Source organism: Numenius arquata, chromosome 2 (assembly GCF_964106895.1).
Source record: "Numenius arquata chromosome 2, bNumArq3.hap1.1, whole genome shotgun sequence".
In the NCBI taxonomy this organism is placed as follows: domain Eukaryota; kingdom Metazoa; phylum Chordata; class Aves; order Charadriiformes; family Scolopacidae; genus Numenius; species Numenius arquata.
In genome coordinates, this window is record NC_133577.1 from 73,999,065 (window position 1) to 74,024,401 (window position 25,337).

Here is a 25,337-nt window from a genome sequence, read left to right on the forward strand (position 1 = left end):
AAGACAGTGGGGAGGGAAGGAATAGCGACAAAGTGTGCTGGCTTTAAAGGAAAATTTGCATAAATTCCCCTGGTTTGCAAAGTCCTGTCACTTGTAGATTTAGTAGTTTGTGCAGAGACACAGAGTATCTGCACCACAGGGGCAGAGTATTCCAAAAACATTTTGTTAGGGAAAGAGATTTATGGGAGGGACTGCACTTGTGCTAATAAACATGAGTGTTTCACCTATAAATCTTTCCTCACCTAACAAAATATGATCAGCCTGGAAAAGACTGAAAATTGCTGGGTTACGATGCTACCAGAAACCAAGTGTTTGAGCAACACAGGCCAAAATGAAGCCCAAATAAAATGGAAAGAAGTGAGCAGAACGCAATGTGGATCCATTTCCCAACTCAAGCAGTGGTACTGGTCAGCCCAAAGTGTAGCTAAGGCTGCAGGGCTGTCCCTGAGACACCTATGAAACAGCAGTATGTGTTGGACTGCTGGGTGCAGATGCAGGTGTATGGCTGCTCCTTTCTCATTATGGGAATGTCCGCTCCTTGCCAGACAGTGTTAAAGTGGTAAATCTTTGTGCCAAATTACAGTGCTGTCATATATGGGAATGGGCCCCTCTGAGCTTCTGTTTGGGGTGACAAATGTACAGCCAAAGCAAAATAATCTGATGTTTACAGGCAGAACTCATTTAGCTGGAAGAGACTTAGAACTAATGGGGAACCAAATGCAAAAACAAAGGCTGGCAAAGGAGTGAGGAGAGCTGATAAACTACAAACTATGTCTCTATGGGACCCTAAAACTAAAGGGTGAAGCTGCAGAAGAAGATACATCCCCCTCATACAATCTTTTCTTTGTTCTCTGTTTGCATCTCAAGTCTGTAATCCTGCAGGTCAGGGACCGTCTATGCTCTGCAGTGTAAACCGTTAAGCACAGTGGTGCTCCCATCCCTCCAAAAGGCCTTCAGGAACATAAAACCTTCCAAAAACTTACTAGTCTACTGCTAATAAGTCCCTTTGAAAGATGCTGGGCTGGGGTCTTGGAAAAAGGATTGCTCACAGTCTAGTTCCACGGTCACTGGAAAAGGAGGGAAAGGTTTCCTAATGGCCCATCTCTACTATAAGGAAACGTCTGTTGAGAAAGCAATGCACTTGCAGGAACCTCTGTCCCTACCTCACAGGTTATAAATTCTTTAGATGAAGACTGTCATTATCTATGTATTTGTACAGCATCCAGCTCAGTGGACATCTGCATGCCCCCAGAATAATAATGCCAATTATCTCCACACAGTGTGCTGTTCTGACGGATGGTAGTGGCACAGGCCCTTGGTAAGGAGTCTGAAACAGCTCTCTTGACAGATGCTGCAGTGTGAGGAGCAGTGAAATAATTCAATTGAGAAGCTGCTCTGCCTGCTGGTAATGAAGCCAACCAAGCAGCTAGCAGCAACCTGATCTGCAGACACCCCTATACCATAGGGGAGGTAGCTGTGCAATCCCACATTCCCTCCAGGCTGATTTTGTGGGAGAACAGGCCAATACCCATGTTGCTATAGATGAAAATTAAACTTCTTTTCAATGTAAGAATGTTTTTAAGGCTGGAAGAGTGAGAAAAACAATTCCCCAGAGTAAGTTCCAACCCACTGGCCATTTAAAATATCTGCGCTATGATCAACTTTGAAAAATGTTCCCATTTCCCATGTGTGAATCTGTATGCTGGGCAAATGTCTCTGAACAGAAGAGTTAAATCGTGAGTGCTAGATGAGAGCTGCCAGTGGGAACATAAGCCTTGTTACCCAGATTAACAAATAATAAATCTTTACACTGTCACTCTCCACAAATGATGGTTAATTGATTAGTGTTTGGAAAGTGCACTGGAAAATTAAAGTGCTATAATAGAGCCAAGTATTATTATTAACGATAATATAAGGGACAATGTTTTTTTCCAGTCTGTAATATTTTTTTTCTCAACATAAGAAGGTGCGAATTTGTTAGGAATGGCCTTTTGCAAACAGAGGGTAAGTGGCTGCCAGCCCAAGGTGAACGTGTGGTTTTGTAAGAAGAAGTAGAAAATATCCCTCCCACATATGTGCCTGCACACAAACACACTGTAGCCCACACCCCAGAGACACAATCTCCCAGTAACTTCCTGCATGCCTTGTGCCACTCTGCTTCACATAAATTGGTAAGAGGTGGGCAGAGAAGGATCAGCTATATTCCAGATTCATAGCAGAAGCTAGCATCGGAGGATACAGATGGCCAAAAAGCATGTTTTTGGTTAGCAGGAAATGCTGCTAGTTCAAAAACTGGGACTGAAACCAAACTAAAAAAAAATCAAACAAACCCAAACTAAAAAGAAATGCCATGACCCAGACCCTGCTGATTAGCACAGTGGTTAGCTTGACATCCAAGAACAGCAGGGAGATGCAAACCCTGCCATTTCAGTGAGCAGCAGCACTGGGCTCCCACAGAGCCATAGTCACTGCCAGACTCCAAGATCTAGGTCAGTGGCAGGGATCTTGGCAGCTCTGAGAGCTCTAGTGCCAGTCTGGGACTCTTGAGCTTTCTCTGCACCCTTATTCTTATATATTTTGCCCAGAAGATCCATCCCAGGTCACAGATCCACAAGGCAGGCAGCCCAAGAATCAAGTACCTGGATCCTCTAGAGTCTGCTCCACAGCCAGAGACTTTGGAAATGCAAAGTCCTTGGCTTTGCAGAGATGCACTGTAGATCCAGGACAGAAATTGAAGATGCTTGCCTTGGATTCAAATTAAGATTGCTTTTTGAATTCTAAATTAGCATTTGGGACGCACCAACCTCTGTTTCACTGAAAAACTTCCAGCTAGGTCTATAGATTCCCTAGTAGGTGATGAAACTGGTGACAAATGCTGCAGTGCTCAGGCACACTGTTGGGCAGGAGGTGGGCACTGCAGGGATTGTGCCACTGCGAGACAACAACTGACAAACTAACTAATGCAGACTCAGTTCTCCTTTAATGCTTGACAAGGACTAAACTGAGTGTTCCCAACTCAAGAAGCACTCATTTAAGAGCTCAGTAAGGGCAAATGAGCCCTTTGGTGATGCAAAGCCCGAAGGCTTTCTACAGAAAACACATGTCATTTAACAACCCTGTTGCCCAGCCCTGGGTGCGATACGCAGGCATCATCTCCTCACCTGTGCATCCAGTTCCATGATGTGAGCTACTTTGTTCCAGCCAAATCCAACAAACCGCCTGTCATACTCCGGGCAGTCCTTCCTCACAACAACGTATGGCTCAAAGTCTGCTTCCCACTCAACGCGGTAAGGGGTGGTGGCTGTTCGCCACTTGGCAAAGTTCGTTGGCGCATGCCCTTTCGTCCAGACATGATACCTTAAACAGACATAAATGGCAGGGACGCGGGGAGGCAATTAGATAGAACACATCTTGGCGAGGCAACAAAATGTTACTTGTTAGATGAAACGCTCAAAAATAAGGCCATTAGCTTACAGATCACATCATCATTTTCAGGACATACCGGAGGCAATTTCTAGGACTATTTCCAGCACGCTTCCCAGGGCCTCTATGTGCTCAATGCTTAAACACATCTAGCTGGTGAAGGATAGTGTGAAAACACTACCTAATGGTAATGTGAGAAACAATTACAAAGTACACAGACAGTTCATCTGCACTACAAAGTGCTGTGTCTCGTTCCTAGCAACCAAGTGGCTGTAGCAGTGCTCTAAAATGGGTGTGAAATTCTGTAGCTCAGATAAGGTCCCTAAAATTAGCTATTTCTATACCACAGTGACATTCATGATCTGTTTTATATGCAATTTTATAATTTGTATGAGAGACACCTGCAGCTCTGGATAGATGTTCCGTTTTATTAATTACTGTTATTACTATGGTAGGAGCCAAAGTGCATAATTAAATTAATAAGTAAAATATTACATAACGGCTTTCTGCTGTACTTTCTACATTGTGGGGAGTACCCATGTGATCCTCAGTAAGGTAATCAATTTGATTTACAGAAAAAGATCCTTTTATACTTCGTTAATCTTGTTTAGGTCACCGCAGGTCTCTTCCAAGCACAGCTTGAATCCACCCCATTAGTGCCAGGGTCAATGACTCTCTCGCCCATTTATTCTTCTTACACCTTTCCAAAAATCAATGAGACAGGCTCTTTCTGCAGACTCATAGATTAAATAATGAAACAAAGGCATAGCAGGCCATCTGTATTACAACGCTCTGAGATGTGTAACAGAAGGGACAAAACAAACATCCTGCCAGTCTGTAATGTAAGGTACATTGAATTCACAGGGATGACTCATGCTAAAAGTGAAGGGATTTGAGTGTTAAGTATTTGCAGAATTAGGACCTGAGGTAATGTTTCAAACCCAGCAATTTTCCTAACATTGCAAGCCATTGCTAAAAACAGGGATGTGGAATCACAGCCCAGGAGTTTTCACTTGGACTGTATATTTGTATGGCTTGTAACAGGAAAAACAGAGAGGTGTTCGGCTTCACTGACTCTCTTTGTTCAGGGGCAGTGTTGAAGGATAGAATTATTAGGATAGCACTGGGGTCCCAAGTAACGCATGGTCCTTTGAAGGCTGGATTTCTAAACTGCAAACAGGTTGCATCACTTTCAGATATCTGACCTGGCGACCTGAAAAACCAAAGCTCTTCTGTACCAAAAAAACTGACAGTGAATTAATTCTATAGAGATTATTAGAAACCAGTGCCAGATTCACACAATCCTCAATACCCTTTGGAATCATCTCCAAAAAGCCTATCCCTTTTCTTGGTCTCTTTTGGAAATGAGTGGGTAACCTACCCAGTCACTAATGGGCAGCTATCTATGCTGGAAAAAAATATAATCATAATGTGGGGTTTAAAATGATATGGGATTGTGGATGATGCTGTATCTTCTAAATACTACCTCCGGCATTTTGAAATTAATTATGGTAATAATAATAATGACTACTAAACACTTAAGAAGTGATTTGTATCTTCAAAGCCCCATACAAACTTTGGATAATTGAGAGATTCCTGCAGAGAAGCAGTCAAATGCTGATGTTGTTCTAGTAACTCTCCCACTGATTTAAACAGGGAGGGAACAGGACACTTACCATAAAAACCATCAATTTCTTTCCACCCTTTTTGGGGATATCAGTGTAAACAGTTACAGCAGCTCAAATATAACCTCTGTGAGCCGAGAAAGCTGACCAGCAGGAAAAACAATAATTGGGAAGAGACAACAAAGGGAAAATATGGAAGTAAGGTTGGAGAAACAAAACAAAGCAGAAAGGAAGGAATAGACCTGACTGTACCAAATTATACCAGAGAGGACCTACTTGCCTCTTCAGAGTGACTGATGTGAGTGGAGGGAAAGAGGAAAACAAAAGGATCGTTAAGGTCACGACAAAGAGGAAAATCAGTACAGGATGCTCAAATGAGGTGTGCACACTAATTATAATGAAATAATTAGACTGGAAACAAGAATTGCAAGAGTTCAGGATTACATACATATCTGTACATACAATATACATGGGTCTACATATATATATACACACATATATAAGCTGCTGGAGCTAGGTCTTAGCCAATGCCTGTTCACCGCATGAAATGCATTGCAAAATAAGATAGGCAGACACCATTACATGGATGTCCATATAGAGGAAGCTACCACGAAAGAGTGAGTCATTTCCAACAGGCTTTACTCTTCGTGATGCAGTTGTGAGAAGTGGTTCACTGTCTGTATTAGTCTTGCATCTCACAGGAGAAATGAGTAAATCTAATTTTCCTGCTCAGGCCTTTCTCACTCAAGATTTAAATAGGCTTTGAATTTTAAGGCCACACTTGATCTCACTGACTCCCAGGAGAACTTTTTAAAAATTGTGAACAACATATTTTTCACTAAACTGGCAATTTTGACAAATCCAAACCAACTCATTCAATCTCCATAAAACGATGATGAGTTTCTTTCCCACGGTTCATGGAAAACAACTGGAAAACTCCCCCACCCCCGCTTTGCATCGAATGTTTAATCTTACTTGTGTGATCGATTGCTTTTATTTAAAATAAAATTTCAAAACTACAGCAAACTTTGCTGAAGTTAGCAAAATGAAATAATTATTCCTCTCCTCCCTGCCTTGTCCCTCAAAGCTTCCCATTTCAGTGAGAAGGATGATTTGGTGAAAGAAAAACTTTCCCAGTTCTGTTCTCAGATGCTTAAACATTTTGTTGGATTGCAGATGCAATCAGTTAATTAGTTAATCAGTTGTTTCTGGTTATGTTTTCTCAATACGATGCATCCTCTACCAGCTGTGGTATTTCTTGTGCCTGAAAACTGTGTCGGCAGCACATTTGTCGTTCATCAGCTATTACCCAGGCACCGAGTGGACACATCCTTGTGAGGCACAGTCACAGCCAGCACCTGCAAACAAAGCCAGCAAGCTGGCATGGAGCAACCCGCTGCCGTGGAGGGTTCCACGCAGCACACCTTGCCAGCCATCGATGCTCACACGTCTTCCCTTTTCTTCTGGTGGTGACCGGGGGATGTAATTGAGAGCCGTTTTGTACTTCTTAGCTGCCCAGAGGTAGAAAAGGTCACCATTTGGAAAAGAGGTGACAAAAGCAATTTCAGTGAGGGAAAGATTGCAATCTTCCATGTGGTGTGAGGGACCGGGATGCTGCAGGCACTCTCAGCAATCACTGTCACAGCAGTCCTCCCCAGCTCACTCCCACCCGCTCAGCCTCGAATTGCAGCATTATTAAAGCACCTTGAAGGTGGAGGTGGAAATTCTCAGCCCAGATCACAGCTGCTTTGTGGCTGTTGATAGATTTCAGCAATGAAATGAGCCAAAGCAAACTGGGGAAGCGTTTGTAAAATGTGTCCTGCATTAATATGTACACCAGCGATGGCCCACATGTCCTTCAGTTCTTATTTAACCTTGCTCTGACAAACCTCCCACTGATGTTAAAGAGATTTTTGCCTGAGTGAGACTTGAGAAAGGATCTGCAAATCCGGCTGTGTACGTAACATGCCAACATGCTGTACAGCTTGAAGAAGAAATCTGTAGTGGAAGGCCACTGCTGTGCAAGCTGAAAATTTGATTGTTGGTGGAATGTGACACCTGAAAATTCCGAGGGCTTTATTTTCCACTGGAAGGGTGTTTTCTTTCAACTATGGGAGAAACTATTATTTTCTATCAACAAATCTTTTGTTAATTTGTATGTCTTTGTTAAAGAATAATGGAAGAGTGAAAGGCACTTGCCCTATCAGTATCCTTAAGTAATTTTCCAGAGAGAGGTATGCCTCTCTCAGTTGCCTCAAGTTTCTATTTCAAGGCAGTTACTGGTAGAAGTAGTGTCAGAATTATGTTTTCCAGACTCACACAGACTGTCTGCTCTGACATGTGCATGCGGCCACCTGAGAGAAGGATGGCTGCTGCAACGAGAGAGGTGTGTAATACAGGTAAGGAGAGAAGTGTGAGAAAAGCTCTAATGTAAGAGTAGGATGGCAGAGGTAATATAGAGCTCCACTGGCCATGGATAATACCTAGCTTTTTCATAGTTTTTATCTCTAGGTGTCAAAATATCATAAAAAGGAGAGGTGAACATTGTTACCTGAAATTCAGAGATGGAGAAAAGAGATGTAAGAAAGTGAACTGATTCACGTACCACCTCCCAGCAGGGCACTAGTGGAGCTCAGAAGAGAACGCAGGTCTCCTAAGCCCCCTCTCTGTGCAATATCATAAGGCCATATTGTGCTCTTCCCATCACTGCGATGCTTTACAAATGTCTGCTAATCAGACCTTACCACACACACCCAAGAGACAGTTAACCCCTGGTAGTTGCATTTTAAAACCAAAAAAGTCTGGCAGGTAATAGAAGTCACTTGTTCACAGCCACAAAAGGAATCTGCTTCAGAGAGGAGCTCCAAATTTAGGTGTTCTTTGCTTCTCAACTTCTAGTCAGAGTACACTTTTACCTCTGCATTGAGAAACTCTAGCTATTTAAGAAGCTGCTTCACACTTTAAAAGAGCACATGAGAAGCCTGAGAAGCCTGCATTTGTTTTTCCAGTAAGTCAGTAAGGAAGTGAACCAACACGCAGGGAGAAATTATTTTTGGTCACATGAGGGACACAGCTATCTGGATAGTATTTGGCAGCCAAAAAGCAAATTACACGCACATGAGTGTAATGGTCGCGCTTGATTTTGTAGCGCAATAAAAAATGATGAAAATAAAACAAATTCAATTTAACAACTGAAGTCCTTTGGTAGAAGACTATAATACTAGATAAAATGCTGAGCTTACAGATGGAATATATCCATATATGATTCTGTTCACTGCTTCTCTATGAAAAGGGGGAAAAAATCCAATAGGTTTCTTAATGGAGCTAGCTAGCTGACAGTGAGAGAGTAAAATCAAATATTCACAGAACATCAAAAAAGTCTTTAGAGATAATGACCACAGGTTCAAAAAAAGTAGTTTCCATTACCTGAATGTGAAGAGGGTTCCCATGTCCAACATAGATAGCAGCTCTGCTTTTGACTTGGGGAAGGAGAGGCGGTAGCGTAGGGTCTCAAAAGCAGGTACAATCAGAGCTTTCTTGGTGTTAGCCAGGTCTAGCTGGATGACGGACTTCCTGGGAAAGAAAAACAACAAATACAAGCAGGAAAATTTTAAACTGAGCAGATCTTGACTTTGCTAAGTAAAGAGCAGAGAATGGGCAGTTTGATACTGTAAATTTAACTATGGCCCGTTTTTTTTCCCGGAGGTGTTTCGTATTTTCTTCTCCTTTTGAATCTGCTACTCTAAGAGCAAGGAAAACAACCACAGTTCAAAAAGAGCTTGCATATTTGACTGATCAATGCTGCCCTGCACGTCCAGGGATGCACAGAGCTGAACTAGCACTCTGAGCATGGCCAATTGACCACCTCTGTAACAGAACCACAGGTGAATGTTACTACATACGTAGAGAGCAGCCCAGTCAATGGCAGTTTTAAAAAAAATGGGATTTATCTAGGACTCGGCAGGACTTTGCAAGGTGAAGAGTCAGAAAGTTTGGTTGTATTTCAGCCTAGCTATTCTCTGTGCTATGCTGTGCCACCATACTTGCTTTCTACCTCTGCTTTAGAGCTCTGCGTGTCCTGCAAGGTGAGCATTACCTTAACACCACTATGGACCAGGTGTTTGCCCTCAAGAACACTGTTGCCATGATGGTCGGTCTTTGCTCAAGGCAAGGCAGAGATCTGTTGCAACAGGACATGGCGCAAATCAGCAAAACTGTAAATTAGTAGTATTTTTTGACTATTGTTAATCATATGCATGGTAGTGCCCAGAGATCAAATTTCATTTGTGCTGGCTGTATATGTAGGGCAAAGAAGCTGTTTCTGGCAGAGAAGAGCTGTGCACTGGATGCCCTGAGACACCTTGCTTTTTCCCTTCTTTTGCTGCAAGTTGTTCAGTGCAGAGACTCTTTTGGTGAGTGTGTGTGTGTGTGTGTGTGTACGCACATACTGCATTTTGCACAGTAGGGCCCTTCTCCAGACAGGGGCCTTAGGACAACTGCCGAAGGAGAGCAACAGCTTAGCAACCTTACACACTACTTGCCAAAGGTATTCAGTCTATTCTTTCCTAACAAACTAAAACCCAAAGAAAAAGAAAAAGAAGTTACTTTTCCATCCCTAAACTGAATCTCACTATGCTTGTCATTAGAAATAACTCTGTCTTGATTTTCTTTTCATTATCTTCATATTTCATATGAGAAATATGCCTCTCTCCCTGTCAAAGTCAGTTCCCCTTAACAGGATTCACTGTCCTGACTTTTATGTTACTGCAACAAGCAATCAAGGACAATGTTGACAAGCAGGAAACTCTCTACAGCCTTATGAGATGAAGGAATTTGGATCACTGTCATAATAACAGAAGGACCAAACAAACTACTTTTCTAGGCCCAGAATATCTGGAATTCATTTCTATTGCCATCAGAGAAAAAGAAGAAGAGCAGGGCTATTTAATAAAATTGTTTTTTTAGAGAATTCACATCACCCTATAGGACTGTTCTATAAAAAGAAATCTGTTCTCAGCACCTTACTGCAAAGTTCGCATTGTTTAAAGAAGCCCTGCCACATTCCAGCGAACTTTTCACAACGGAAGGATTTTAATAGCATCTTATTATAACTTTTTTGTACTTTCTTCTCTAGCTTCTCCCTCACCATCACTAAGGGCCAAGATACCTGAATGTAAATAGGTGACTCCTTCACAATCATCCTCCACAACCTTCCAGAATTGCCGAGCAGTGCCAGTGTCCAGTCTTTATGACACCCAATGTTTCTTCTCCTTCACACCTTCTCTGAGAGCAGGGGACACAAACATAGTTTCTCTTCCAACATCTCAGGCTTTCTGGACTCTGCAATCTATCAGCCCTGAGTGGTACAGCTTTGGGAATTCAGTTCTAGGAAGGAGCAGGTTAACAGTGATGCTCACCCTTTTGGGCTCTGCAAGGAAACAGCAGGTTCTATTTATGGCTTTTACTATCTCTTTGTTTGATGGAGAGATCAAAAGTCTCAGGCAAAAATCAAGGCCTTGTGCTTGGCACTGTCAAAGAGTGGGAGACAATCCTGTGCACCAAAGTTCACAGTCTGAAGCTGAACAAAGCTGAAGTAGGTATAGGTATCAAGCAAGGGTAACAGCAGAGACTCTCAGACAGAACAAGATGGGTTGAAATTAGTTTTGAACATGACTCATTTTGTAAGGTACAGGATACAAGCATAAAAATGATGTGGATGTCAGTAATCCTTTCTGCACACTCCCTGCTCGTGTCACCTGCAAATTTAATATAGATGACAATGGCAGAACTGTTGGAAAGAACAGATGACAGTACCTTCAGGAAGAAAACCAAAAGGCAGAGGGAACAAACTGACGGACAAGGCTGAAATCACGTGCACTGTCAAAGTTCAACATAAAAAGTTAGGTAAGTTAAGAGAAGCAGAGGTTTGTAAACAAGATGCTTGTAGTGGATACAGTCAAACACAGAGAACTGCTGGAGGTACTTCAAGAGTGAAATAGAATAGTGGGATAATCTCTGCAGAAATATTTTCAAGAGATATGTGAGCATCTGAGGTGCATGTTGGTGAGGCTGAAGTGGAGGAGTTCACCAAAACTGAGCTGGGAGTTGAGACATGCTCAGTCAGTAAGTCCAACAGCACTGACCTCTGAGTAGAATAGCCTGCCTTTGATGTGGACTAGACGACACAAAGGACTAATGTAAGGGGAAGAAGGAATCAGTGCTGACATCCAGGTGTTGAACCTGACTTACAAAGGACAACAGAGGCTATAGAAATTGTGATAAGGGCAGGGAGGATTTGGTAGAGAAACAAACACCTTCCATTTTCTTCTGATAACTTGGCTGGCGGTCTGTTCCTTGGACAACCAGCTGAAAATCTAATCTCATCCCATTAGAAGCAAATCTACTTCTCCTTTTCTGTGGGGTGACTTTTTTTCCTGTTTTTCCTGGAGATGCGATTTGCTGGTTGACTAGTTCTGTGATACTCAGAACAGGAAAATTTTCACTATTGGTATTGCAAGACGTGGAATATAATGTAGGGAATACATTTCATTATTTTGCAAACTAGCACTGGCTAAACTGTTTAATTCCTGCACTATCCTTATGAGGGCTGTTTTTTGGATTCAGTAATATCGGCTCAGTATCCATTTTCCTTTATCTGTCCTTTTTCCCCAAACCCCAAAATAAGGATATATGATTTTAAGAAGAGCTTTCTCTTTGCTAGTGTTGTCCAGGAAACCGTTTCCCAGGCATCTTTGTGTTCAGACCTGATGTATATCATTTTGACACAGTGAAGGTTGGGTTAAATTTCTAAAATCTACTAATCAACCCTATTTTTCACAAAGCATGGAAGAACTGAATTTTAAATCACAAGAGCTCCTTATAGGTTGAATGAACTCCAGCATGTTGACATCAATCTTTTCATCTCCATAGTCCTTTCTAAAAATTAACACAGAATTCTTATCCTCATGGGGTCATTAGTACTATCATTCCCATCTCTGGAGGATGGAGAAGCTCAGACACAGAAAGGTTAACAACCTAATCCTAAAGTACTACATTCAGGGGGGAAAAAACCAAACAACCAAAGCCAAGAGTCCATTAATTCAAATTAGCTTCCACCATCAGGACTAGGTGAGTGGTTGGTTCGAGGTCAACAAATACAGCAGTCACAGAGTTTGTAGTAAGAACTGGAAAGTTGTCAGTCCACTGTTAAATTCATTTGTATGTTCCTCCTCTCTGCAAAAGCAATGAATGCATAGCCTACAAAAGCATCAAACAAATAAAAAACAATAGGCACAACATGAAGTGCATCGCTTGCTGAGAAGCTGAAGAACAATCAGGAATACTTCACAACTCATGTTGCAGGGGACAGCTATAAAACCTGCAGACAGAGCTTGGATGCCAGTTCCCCGTTCATGCTAAATGTGCCACTGGAAGTAAAGGGCACATTTTACACAAATGTGTCAGAAATAACTTTAATGTTAGCTGTGAGAACTGTAGATAGCCTGTCTAGTTATTTTATTTTAGAAGAACCTCTAGGGTGATCCACACACCTTACTTGTAGCGACAAGAAAGAGCCTTTACTTCTGGGGCAATGGTAAGATGACCTCAGTAACTAATGAGGGAACGTGACAAAAGACTCAGCACAGACCATGAAAATGTATTTGTTTCGTAAACAGGAAATCTTTAAATGATACATTTTTTTCCTTTTGTACTTAACAGAAGAGTAAGGTAGGACAAAAAGGGGGTTTGATGGGGATTAAAAGCATTGAAATGGTCTTACTTAGCAGCTGTGAAAAAGCTCAATTAGCAGAAATCTAAGTGTTAGCATCAGATACCTAGAGGGAGAGGTAGCCATCAGCTTCTCGTTCAAAACTGACTATAACCTTTCATACACAACACTATCAAAATATGTTGAAAATATTTTTCAAAACTCCTTTCTTTCTGAGCATATATTGTCTGTAGAGACACAATATACAATATATGTAAATCAGCAAACTCCCAGTGAGAGGGACTTGTCTGGCTCATCCTGTACAAAGCAATGCCTGAAACATCACACTATTTCTATCTGCTTATGGTTGTTCTACCTGAGGAAAGGAAGATGAAAATGTTTGTACATCTCTCTAACAAACAATCGCTGCCATTCAGATAGATAGCACTAATCAGCTACTGGCAGAGGCGCTGGGAACATTCAATGCAGAAAGATACAGCGTATCCGTATTTAAAATAATCTTACTGCACCTCCCTGCTATTTTGCTCAGAAAAATCATTATTGAAAAAGCAACAAAAGCCTCTAGTCTACAGGCAAAAAAAATTCCAATCCCTTTTTAAAGAGCTGGTAGTAGCAGATTAGCAATTTTGATATTCCCAGGCAATGGGTGGCATCTCTGTGCATTTAGTCCCATAATACATTATCACCATACAAGAACTAATTCTGTGGTTGTTATATCTGAAGTATATTGTGGTACATCATTCTGTCTGCTTTCCTTTCTTCTTCCTTTCAGTGCTTGGCTCCCATAAGAGCACTGTGAAGCAGCATGGAAGAACAAGTTGCTTTTTCTAAATACTACATGCCAGCATCAACAGCTGCTATCCTTACTGTGTCCAGCATCGATCTGAAGAAATGTAACGGTATGCAACACTAACATCAAAGAAAAGAAAAGCTAACATCAACTGTCCCTATGTGTATCTTGAGACAGCTAGGGACAGAAGTATTTTGGAGTCCTCATAGCACAAGTCAAAAAGAAATATCCCTAAAATAAGTAGGAAACAAGTTGACACAGAGCAATAAAACCTCAATGATATTATTGAAATCCAGTGTCTTAAAAGCCATAGTGAATTTGGCCCCATACGTGGATGCAGAAATTGTAAAAGGCAATTAATTCTCCATGAGGAAGAAGTGAGAAGATGGTTACCAAGTTGTTAAACCTGAAGGAAAGGAATTCCTCCATAAGTTTATGACACCAGGAGATATATTTCCCTTTACACTCCCAAACTCCGGGCCTATAGACTGAAAGGGATCACCTAGAAGCAGACACTTTGATCAGCTTTTGGCACATTAGAACAGAGATGAACAGCAAAACTGGTCAGGGCTAAGGAATTGAATTCCTCCTGTCTGGCCACAGGGTGTCCTCCTTGCTCTATGTTTTGGCCTCAGATGACCAGCCTCTGCAGGGGAAAAAGGTCTTTATTAAAAAAAGCTCAGTTAATGGACCAGAGGTCTGTAGTTTGCTCAGCCCAACCTGCTCACATTCATTATGATACAACACACACTGAGATTACTCTTCCCGGTTTCCTTATACTAATTATTTTGCCTTGACAGGTGCTGGTGTTGCAGTCGTATTTTTGAACTGTTTAGACTATCACCCTCTTTTCAAGATACGGAGCCGGATTAAGAGTGTGTCACAGGGACAATAAGTTCAGTAATGCTTTGTATGTTTTTTCTGCCACTGACATTAAGAACCAGGGACGTTTAGGGAAATTGCCCATTCACATCTCTGCTAATACAGGATGCTCTTGCACATTTAATAATACTTAGTCCAGTTCACTTTTCAAATTGATTGCTGCTCTGAGGGAATTAATCTGATGGCTAACAAGGCTCACATTTAGACCTGAGTTTTTTCTTTCATAACTGTATTGGTTTACTTTCAGTTACAGCCCCTTCCTCTAACCCTAAAGATTCTTGTGCCTTCCTGGGCATTGTCACACTTTAAACATCTATAAACTGCCTCTTCAGATCTGCTCAAACTGGATTGTTTTGGGAATATGTGAGAAGCGTGGGGTGTGGAGGGGCTGAAAACATGGGTGACAGTGGCAATCCCTCCACTGTCCATTTACCTGAGGTACTCGTAGAGTCCATACATGGGCAAGAAGTCAATGTCGGACAGAAACATGTATGGTGTGCTGATATGCTTCATGGCCACATTCCTTAGCAGATTCACAGGGTAGAACTGGCCCTCCTTGTACACGATATGGTAGCCGACATTGTGGCGGCTCATAAGTACTTCTGAGCCCTGGGCGTAGCGCAGAAATTGCTGGGCTTCTGCATCAGAAAGATAGAGTGCCAGGCTGATTGGACCTTCCCAATGTTTGCAGATGGCTTCAAGCATCTGGAGCCTGAAAGAGGAAGGGTGAGAATAAGAAAAGGCTGTTTCTCTGTCTCAAACTCTCTGCCTGGGTTCATCTGATCAAATGCAGCTATGTCTCTCTAAGTCAGAAAGACCAGGGTCACTTTATATGCTGTGGAAAGCAATAAATATTTCTACAGCACAATTAATATCATCTAAGTTGATGTCTCCTTCTGGACAGATGGACTGCACCCTAGATACACCTCCTTATCTCTACTGAATACAAGGGACCCTAAAATGGCCGTAGCTCAGATGCACACATCCACAACTCAGATACCTGAAGCTAGGTGAAATCAACACCATAATTTCTGCCTAAAGTATTGATGCTGCAGGAAAACCCACATGGACGATGCGACTTCATCTGATGGGAGCTCTGAGCAGTTGCAGGGATCTGTCCATGTGAATCTACTTACAGGATAGATGTCTTGTAACCTTAAACAGTGTCTAGTGCCCAGTTCACACATCAGGTCAAGCTGTTTTCACACACTAACATATTACCGTGTTCTTCAACAAGCTTGTGGAGGAGAAAGGTGTACAGATCAACAGATTATTTTACCTCCTTTTTAGGAGAACCTTCCCCAAATTTTTGCAAGGCAGTCAGTCAGATCTTAAAAGCTGTTAAAAGTGACAGGTCAACGGAATACTGACTTATATGAACATGTGCATTGACTAGAAGAAAACTCACTGTCACGGAAAGGGGAAAAGGATGACACACTGATAGAAATGGGATTTACTATGTGTAGAGAATAATGAGAGAAGGAGGGAGAGACATGGCATTGCTGTGGAATATCAAAAGAACATTTCAGACAAAACCATCATTTAAAGTACTAATTTGTATGTGTTTTAGCAGTATCTCAAATTTCATTAAATAATTTTTAAAAAAAGGCTTTATCGATACATATTTTTAAAAACTTCTAGCAGTTACAATGCTATTGAGGAAAATGACAACAAAAGATCTCATACACAAACATAAATCAAACCCAGCCTGGTCAAAATCGATTAAGCACTTTGGGTAAATTATACATTAGAAATTAAGATATGCCACCCAAAAATACAGCAAGGACTGATTACAAAGCCTCTTGAGTTAATGCAAAGGGAAAGGAACCTATGCAGCCTAGCCAGATAGTCTATTAAAAATTAAGAAGAGTAGACTATGCAACATGATTATCTTCTCTCCCTTCCAAATCCACATTACTAGATTTTTCCTATTAATATTTATGCAGAACATACAAAAAGTTTTCTGCATCACCATCAGAGAAAATAATTTCCCCCTCCTACTATCTCCTTAAGCTTTGCAGCAGAAAGGAATGATATACTCATGCCAGCAAACACATGTTCTGATTTAACATTAATAGCCTTTCCCTGCATTTCTGAATGATCGTGATGACATCCAAGACGATATAATCATTTTTTCTTAGGTATGAGGTATTACCTTTACTCATCTACACCTGGTACATTATTTTCTTTTTATCTATTATTGAAACAAAGGTTATTATCAGCCTGAAACATACAGCTGAATTAGAAACACAAATCGATAAAAAATATCTAAAAGTATGTGAAGGCTTTAGGCTTTTCATTTTACAAATAATAAATAGAGAAAAATACTTTTCTTTTTTTTTTTTCTTTTTCCTTTTCCTTTTTAGTACAAACCCATTAATCAGGAGACTCCAATTCATCAGCACTCAGATTTAGGGCAGCCTTTTAAAAATGGAACACTTGCCCAGCCAGAAATGCAGCAAAATGCCTTTCAAGGACTCCAAGCAGTGGACAAACAGTATACATAACTTATTTAAACAGCACACCTAATAATGCCTGCAAAGCTTTTCACGATAGTTAAGTTGGAACTGGGTTTTGCTGGTATAAATTTCCAGCTGAATAGCTTAGAGCCCTTTAGAATACTCCATTTTGCTGTGTCGTTCTCATTGACAGGCTCCACTTCCACGAGTTTGATACAGGGACTGCTAGGTGATGCTCCATAATCTGCTCTTGGTAGGTTGTTACAATAGTCTCCTTTGACCATAAAACTTAGAATTATGAGTTTCTAAGCAAAACATTATTTTTTAGTTATTTTGGTTTTGTTAGCAGTCTTGAGGAATGCATTCTCTTAAAGACTCTAGAGAAAATAAACATACTTCTGTACTGCATAATAATGCGGCCATCATTTAGTTGGTAAATTTTTTTGAAGGTCTGTTTCAGTCAATAGAATTGTGCTGGAATTCAATAGTTTCGTGAGATTATTTGTTTTCACTTTTCTTCTTAAGAATACTCAACCAATTTACAACTCATTCTCACCCAGACTTCAATCAGTGTAGTGCTTATCCTGCCTTTCGTTGTCCACATCCTTGATCTCACATTTTTGTAGCTCCCATTCTGATTTTTGAACGCCAGGTACATACAATGCCTTTAAAAAGGCTGCCTAGCCAAAACGTGTATGAAAAACCACAGTGATGTAACCAAACCATTATCCAAGAAAACGTCACATCAGTATAAAAGGTGACAATTAACCAATAACAAACAACACTAAACAAAGTCTATCTCAAAGCTTCTATCTAAAAACACTAACGTTAGCTCCTAAACTGCATCCCTCTCTTCCATTCCCCAAGCCTATAGCACAGGCAAACATAAGCCTGTTGTGATAGTCATGTCAGTCTCATCTCCAGCAGGACTATAATTGGAGACACTGGGAGTTCCTTTTTTGCCTTTCCTCATCTTGGATGATCATTTGAAAGAATGATGCAGGAATGTAGTGTATAGCACATTGTTTGTGTACATGTCATCTTACATTTGAGACACTATTCTTAAATGTCTACAGCTACGCTGGAGGAGTTTAATAGAAGCGGTTTAAACAAGATACAAAAAAAAAAAAAGGCAGTAACTGAAAGATGTGAAAGAAAACAAAGCAGCTAAATAGTTCTTTGGTATGATATTATTTATTGATTTTAGCTGAAAGAAAGTATTTCCAACTCAAATCAATAATTTATAGCAACACACCAATGAAGTAGGGAAGATTTTTCCTGCACAGTATCAGGGGGGATGTTCTTCCTGAATAAAAACGTGTGGTTCTGTCTATCAATAAAAACATGTGCCCCAGTGAGGATCCAGAAAGGGAAACAGATGCTCAGACTCTGCATCAGCGCCAGTGAATCAGCACTGAGCCCCAGCTCATTCTTTTGAATTAAATTCTGGGGGGAAAATATACCATGTGCGCACACCAGTTTTACTAATTTACTGTGGCACTCGCTCAGGGTCTGGCTTAATTTATTTCTTTAGTTTTTTACCCAAAGGTTTGTGAACACTTAAGAAATGTTTCCTCAATTAAAAAATCAATAGAACAGACACTGATGTGAATAGCAAATCATAACACAATGTGCAGGATGCAGTGCTGAAGTGCTGGTGAAACAGAATAGCCCTCAATCGTTCGTGTTGATTTTTAAAACAGGCTGTAAATGTTTTGTTGATCTAAATTCCTCTGAACCTCCTGGAATACTGCTGACCTTCCATTGGTGTAGCAGTGGTGGTACTCATGGGTCATGATGTATTCTGTAGGTACTCCGCTAAATGAAATATCAATTTCTGGCTAATATTCAAGGAGTTCTGACCTGTTTTGTAACCCACTCTGATAGTAGTAACTGCAAAGTTTGGACTAGATTTGAACTGAGAAGTAGGAGGAAAAAGGAGACTGACAATTCAAAATTTCACAAAGGTGGCTGATCTGGAATACATTCTTAGAGCTTCTGAAAAGTGATAACTAATTGCAATAGTGGGAATCAGAAAGATGCAGGTGGAACTCATCATGAAACAGATTTTTTTTCCCCAAATGAAATACTAGTTAAATTCCACTTCACACCAGAACTGAAAGTTGAAAAGAGTTAACTAGAAATGTTATGCTGAAAATGAACATTTATATAAAAATTCAATTACTCCTCTCAAAAGATTTTTTATTTCACACCAGCATATTAAAAAAAAAAAAGGTTGTACTTTCAACTTCCCAATTTGAAACTAAAATGTTTAGTTTTGATTTTTACTATAAGAAAAATCACTAATTGAAATTTTCTGCAAGGAAAATGCTAATGAAAGCAAAACTAGCACTATCTAATGAGGAAATACTGTGTGTAAAAACTTGGTCAGCTGCAACTGATTGCCTAAGTCTATTAAAAACATCTCCTGTTTTTTCTAAGTTTCTGCAAAATTCCATGAACCAATAATGCCTGACAATCTTGACAAGTAGTATCTCCTGCAGTTCCAGTATTCAGCCTCTCATTAAATCTACCCACACTCATGTGTGCGCTGCAGAGCCGAAGTCTGGATGCATGTGTGTTATCTACATGGGCTACTCCTAATTCAAGAAAGGTCTTACAGTGTCACTGACATCCAAGTTTCTAGGAAAGTGAGGTTTTCCTCTCCCAAAAGCATTACACAGTTGGATTTCTCTGTAAGAAAATATTCATTGTCTCATGCTTCCAGATGAACAAGAGATTTCCCCTACCTGTCCATTGAAAGCTGAGCCACCAGTGTTACATCGGTATTGTCTGAAGCAGGCTCATATTCGTAATGTAGAAAATACAAATGAGTGCGATGGACAGTGAAACGTTCTCGACGAAATTCATAGCATAAGTCATCCTCATCCAGCTCAGACAGCTGTTTCTGGAGCTGTGAAGAGAGAGTGGACATAGACAAAAGTCCTTTATAATTATTTTAGCAAATCAGGGAGAATGAGGAGGTTGGGAACTTGCAGCATGATGCAATGGGGAGTGGAACATACAGAGTAGCAGGATTTTCCCAAGCCTCACTCATGCAGGTCACTGGACAAGAGGTTAGAAGAAAGCACTTGTAAGAAAATTGATAAGGCAGACACACTGTTGTATTATGGCCTATATATTGTATATATTTTCTGTATTACATATTTCAGCATCCAGATTAGCAACAAAACAGTGAAAATCACAAGTTTAATAATTGCCAAGTTTCAGAGCTAACGCTCCAACATGCTGCATAATGTCACTCCTTATTAGCAGCAGTGTTTCAAACTACTCATAAACATACAGCTCCAGTAGACAAGACTCGCAGCAGATTAAGCTTGTAGGCTGGGCTGAGCAATTCCCATTCTGCTGCTTCTACTGGAGAATAGTAACTGCTGCGAGCAGCATGGACAGACGGCTGGAAAAGTAACATCTTTAACCGATCATTACTCCATCTCTTGAGACTTATTAATCTGAACCAGTTCAACTTTGCAAAGAAAATAGTCTTTCAACTGCAGAGGTGCCAGAACTAAGCCTACACTTTTAATGGGATTTGTGCTTCTGGATACCTCGTTTGAGAAATCCAAAGGATGGCAGATTAGCAGAGAACAGGTATTTTTTTTGCCTCCCTTGGAAACCAAACCCCGTCAAAGTCAAAATGGGCATCTCAAAGAAATCCAATCCCAAGTCACTTAGACATGTAGCTTTAAGAGAATAAAAGTTTAGCTCTGGGGAAAGGAGGAAGAGAAAAACTGACCAAATGTCTATGCAGCTGACGAATTCCATCCCTGAACTATATTATTTTAAAGCCAAACATCTGGCTAGATTATTTAAAATGCATTCATTTAACAGTAAAAATCAGTCATACGTACTGTAAAATGTACTACAAAATGTAATGAATATGAAACTATATATGGTCTTAACATGCCAAATATAGTTCCATTTGTGTTGCTCTAAAATGTAGGTTATTAATAAAGTTTATATTTTATTTCTTAAAAGCATTCTATAAGAAGAATACAACTGCATAGTTATCAGTAAATCAGGAAAATATTCACTTTCTAGGAATATTGCAGGTTTTGATAAAAATCACAATGCAGAGTTTCATGCAACAGATTATTGAATTACAGACATTCATTTAGATTTAAAAATCTCTTCTTTTTGTCCTGTTCAGAATGATTTAAAGTAATAGTTTACAACATCATCTCTAAGAAAAAAAAAAAAAAAAGTACGTGTTTCTTGTTCTAATACTGTGTTAAGAAGAAGAGCTGTTGTTCTTGGAACTATAAGCATAATGGTTGCCATCAACAATAATGCTTACAGCTGAATGTTTTCCTGTGAAGGCTGATGGAATAATTCCTGATATTTTCCTGTACATTACTCTATAATCTTCTTTTGAATAATGGAAATACCTCCTTTGATTTCAATGAATTTTGGATCAGGCTCTCATTCTTCTGTGCTATTGTTCTGCACAGATTTTAAAACGTCCCTCAAGAGAGACTGCTTTTAGAAAGATGAGAGTCCGAATCTTGACAAATCTTTACTCAGGCAAAACTTCTATTGAAATCAAGATCTCTTCTGGTGGAATAGAAATTAGGAGTTATTTTAGGTATTCTTGGAGTTTCATTCATTCTGCTTTAAAAATCATCATTCAGCTGAGCCTGTACATTATTTTCCAAATCACATTCAAACAATATTTGAATTAAACCCAATACTTACAATGACTAGAAAGAATATTGTATCTTTCTGTTTCTTCCTTGGAAAGAGATATTTGTATGCCCTTAAAAGAATTATCAAGCAGATGATTGAAATTTGAATGGTTAAAACAATAGCAATGCACATTTCAGGGATACCTTACTATCCTGCTGTATGTACAAATGACCAGGCTAGAGGTTTATAATTGGACAGCAGCTATTTATCAGGCAGTTACCAAATGATTATCAGATTACATTTGAGTTGCAAGCTAGGATGATATAAATACTTAATTATGAATTACATAATAATGTTTTGGGCTAAATTATGGCTTTGCGCCTGGGTGAGGGAAGAGGAGAAGACACAGCTTCTTAGAGGCCCCGCTATTTTGATGGTGAAACTCACCAAGTCACAAAGTTGGTGACAGAGGTGAAGGAGAGCAGCAGACAGCAGAAGATTCCTTCTGCTACAGGGAAAGGGCAACCTGGCTCTTTCTGCTGCATTTTTTAGGGTCAGGATTTTGTCTCTGTCCTGTCAGACTTCTTCTGAGTCTGAAGCTATGCTGATAGTCTGCGACGTTCTACCTGGCAGTTCCCACAACTCATGCTCAGTACTGTACGTGGTGCTGGGACCCAAGAGAAGAGATGTGAAGGCTGTGTCCATATCCCTTGGAGACAACAGTCCCAGAAGGACCATGGGCCTGGTGTGCTCTGACTGTCCCCCAGCCTCTGCCCTTAGCACCCTCCACTCGAGTGCAGGCAGGCTGCCAGAGGGAAGCCCAAGCACAGGCTGTTTGAGAGCCCTGGCTAATATGTGGGCATCACTTGACAGGACCAGACACACAGCTCCGTCAGCACTTTGCAGGAATACTTGTGCAATCCTTGCCTGCTCATAGCCTGAACAACTAGGCAGCCTTAGGAGCCATGCTCTGCAGGCTGGGCAAGCACAGATTACTTAAAAGTGTGCTCCTTCAGGTAGGACAACCAGCACAGGACAGGCTGAGATTTGGCCTGTAGTATTGTCCCTGGGTACGTGGCAAGCAGTCTGCATTCAGGATGGGCCTATCCTGCAACAGCGAGGCAACAGGCACTGGAAAGCAATAGCACGTGATTATCCATATGAAAACCCCTCTCCTACGGGAAGCAATGCTGGACACACTAGGCACTCTGGATTCGGTCCAGCAAAACCCACAGGCTCACAAGCTACCTCACTGAAGCTAAGGGTATGACATGGACAAATTATCAGTACCTGATAAGGTGGGTGATTCACAGCTTTATGCCGTTTAAGAGCCCTTTTCACTCTCTCACTTTCTTTGTTCCCCCGATTCATATATACATTCAGATACCCATGCCCCAGTATCATATATACATGTAAAGGCTGCTTCCTCTTTACTATGAAGAGACACATGCAATCCATAAATGTACATTGCACACAGTCGTGCCATTTTTACATACATATTTGAAAGAAGGTTAAAGATACACAACATTCAAAAGACAGGGACTTGACTAAGACAGACACATATATATCCTTAAATTTATCGGAGTTACCTCATATTATTTTTCGGTTACCTGATCACATAAAATTTCTCCAAACCTACATCATGCATATTGCGTGGATCCATTATTTACAGATAAAGAACTTATAGAATCATTTAAAATTTGCTCCCACATTATGTCTTCTTGAAAAGATGGGTTTATAATGACAATGCTGACATACCTATGCAAACAGATGCTTCCTTAAACACAGTGCACCATCAAATGAGGACCTTAATATCAGCTGGATTTGATAAAAAGATGTCAACCCCATTATGGACCCCTCCATTATACTTATAACAATACGCCTAACATAGCAAAGACTTCTCAACCTTAGAGTGACAGTATGTATTCTTGTAAGTGAGTACCTGCTTAGCATAAGATTCACTGTTTCTACATGATTTTCAATGCTAAGGCTACTTGCCACTGAGCATGTGGGAAATGTCACCTCTAGGAAACACTCTCACAGCTGAAAAATGTATTCTTTTCAGACTGTCTATGGTAATGTTCTCTTAGGAAATACTGTACTGGGAGACAAGAAGTGCTTTCATTAGCATCATGATGTTACTTGTTTCAGAAATAAAAATGGCAGCCATGACATGCATAATACCAAAACAGAGAAAAATACAAAAAAAAAATATGTATATGCCAAGTTACTCCTCTGGGCAACCAGCTGTGGCAGGTGATCAGACTTCATCTCAGGAAAAGCAATCTTTGAAGCTAGGCTGGCCAAAGTGGCACAGGCAGGCCAGAAGACATTCAACTCTACCATAAATCATCATGATTTACCAGGTCTACTTGTCTGACTAATACATTTGTATGAGATGAGGTGGTGTTTTCTATCCATGTGATATATAGCAGATCCATATGACACACGGCACACAACATGTACCTTTCAGCAGCAAACTGGTTAGTCTGCTCATAAATCTCCCTTCCTAAGACTGTTCCTAGCATAAGCAAATTTGTGATTGGCTTTGGGTTTTTTTTGACTGCTCTATCACAAAAACAATTTACTTCCCATCAAAAATCTACAGGATTTCATCTCAGATGAGATCAATCCAAAATCCAGGATCAGAAGTATTTTCTTAGGGATTAGCAATATTTAAAAAACAACAACAAACAGTGCTTTGTGTCTAGAGGCTATTTAGATCTTGGGGAAAGGGATGAAAGCCTTAATGTAGGCATTTGTCTCTCATCAGGTGCTTAAGGTGAGTTGAGATGACACTAGCCTTAAGTCACTCACTCACTATCATGCTAACACAACAGGAACTGAGCAGCTTAAATGGAAACATTTAACTTTCAGATCATCTTTCCTTCTCCCAAGTGTGCACAGTTAAGATTCATAGCGCACAATCAACTCAGCTTAGCCACTGAGATGAAAACCAACACCATCCCAGGATGAAACTATAATCTGGTTATAAACTGCAGCAGTTTTGTTTCCTCCTGCGTAGCTGTCCCAGTTCCCACCAGTAGGCAATTTGGATTGCAACATTTAGCACTTTCAAAGTGTCTGAATTAACTGTTGCCTTTAGCATGGCATAAACAAAGCAGATGATGATGTAGGGAGGAAAAAGCATTCACTGAGTCTTGTTTGGGATGACCTACATAAAGTACTTCTGGCTTCTCCAATAATTAGTAATAAAAGCCAGACTAATCCCACGTCAATTAAACCTTTATTCCTCCCACGCCATAAAATTTTATACGTTTGCTATGGGTCAAATTGAGTCTTCTGTGAAACAAAGCTGTGCTAAGGACAAAGAGGATAGTGTCTGAGCAAGCCTACCTAGCAAGAGGAATTTTGCTGCAGCTTGTAAAAAATAGCTAATACTCTTGCTAAATGGAAGTAATGGCTTATCTTGACTGCAAATAATCAACGTACTTAAGAACCCAATTTTTAGGCATGCATAACATGTTCTGTATATTTGAAGTACAACTTCCCTTGATCTCAGCTGCAGATGTCAGATCTTGGTAGTCCTCTGCATCTCCTTTCCCCAGACCCCTGCCAAACCTTCTTAGTGAACTGTTCCCAGACCTCCCTTGTAGCACAGTGCCTTGACAGGCTGGTCTCCTTGCTCTGGTTTCCCCAAATTGTTCCTAGCCCTGTTCCTTCTTGTGTGGCTATTTCCATGGTCTAAGCCAGTCCCAGCCCTGTTTCTAGTCCCATGGTCCCTATTCAAATAGTCTGCCAACTCCCTATACCTACAGGCA

General features: G+C 40.5%; 1 protein-coding gene across 3 annotated transcripts in view; it reads right to left on the bottom strand.

Moving 5' to 3' along the window:
* LARGE1 (LARGE xylosyl- and glucuronyltransferase 1) overlaps positions 1–25,337 on the bottom strand; it is a 204,134-nt gene that overhangs the window by 4,280 nt on the left and 174,517 nt on the right. For 2 of the 3 annotated variants that reach the window (XM_074167389.1, XM_074167382.1), the window contains 4 exons: positions 19,659–19,822; positions 14,883–15,161; positions 8,475–8,621; positions 3,162–3,357 (listed from right to left, as the gene is read on the bottom strand). In XM_074167389.1, the coding sequence (XP_074023490.1) occupies positions 3,162–3,357; positions 8,475–8,621; positions 14,883–15,161; positions 19,659–19,822 (786 nt within the window). The remainder of the gene's footprint in view (positions 1–3,161; positions 3,358–8,474; positions 8,622–14,882; positions 15,162–19,658; positions 19,823–25,337) is intronic. The other variant, XM_074167373.1, reaches the window with a different exon arrangement.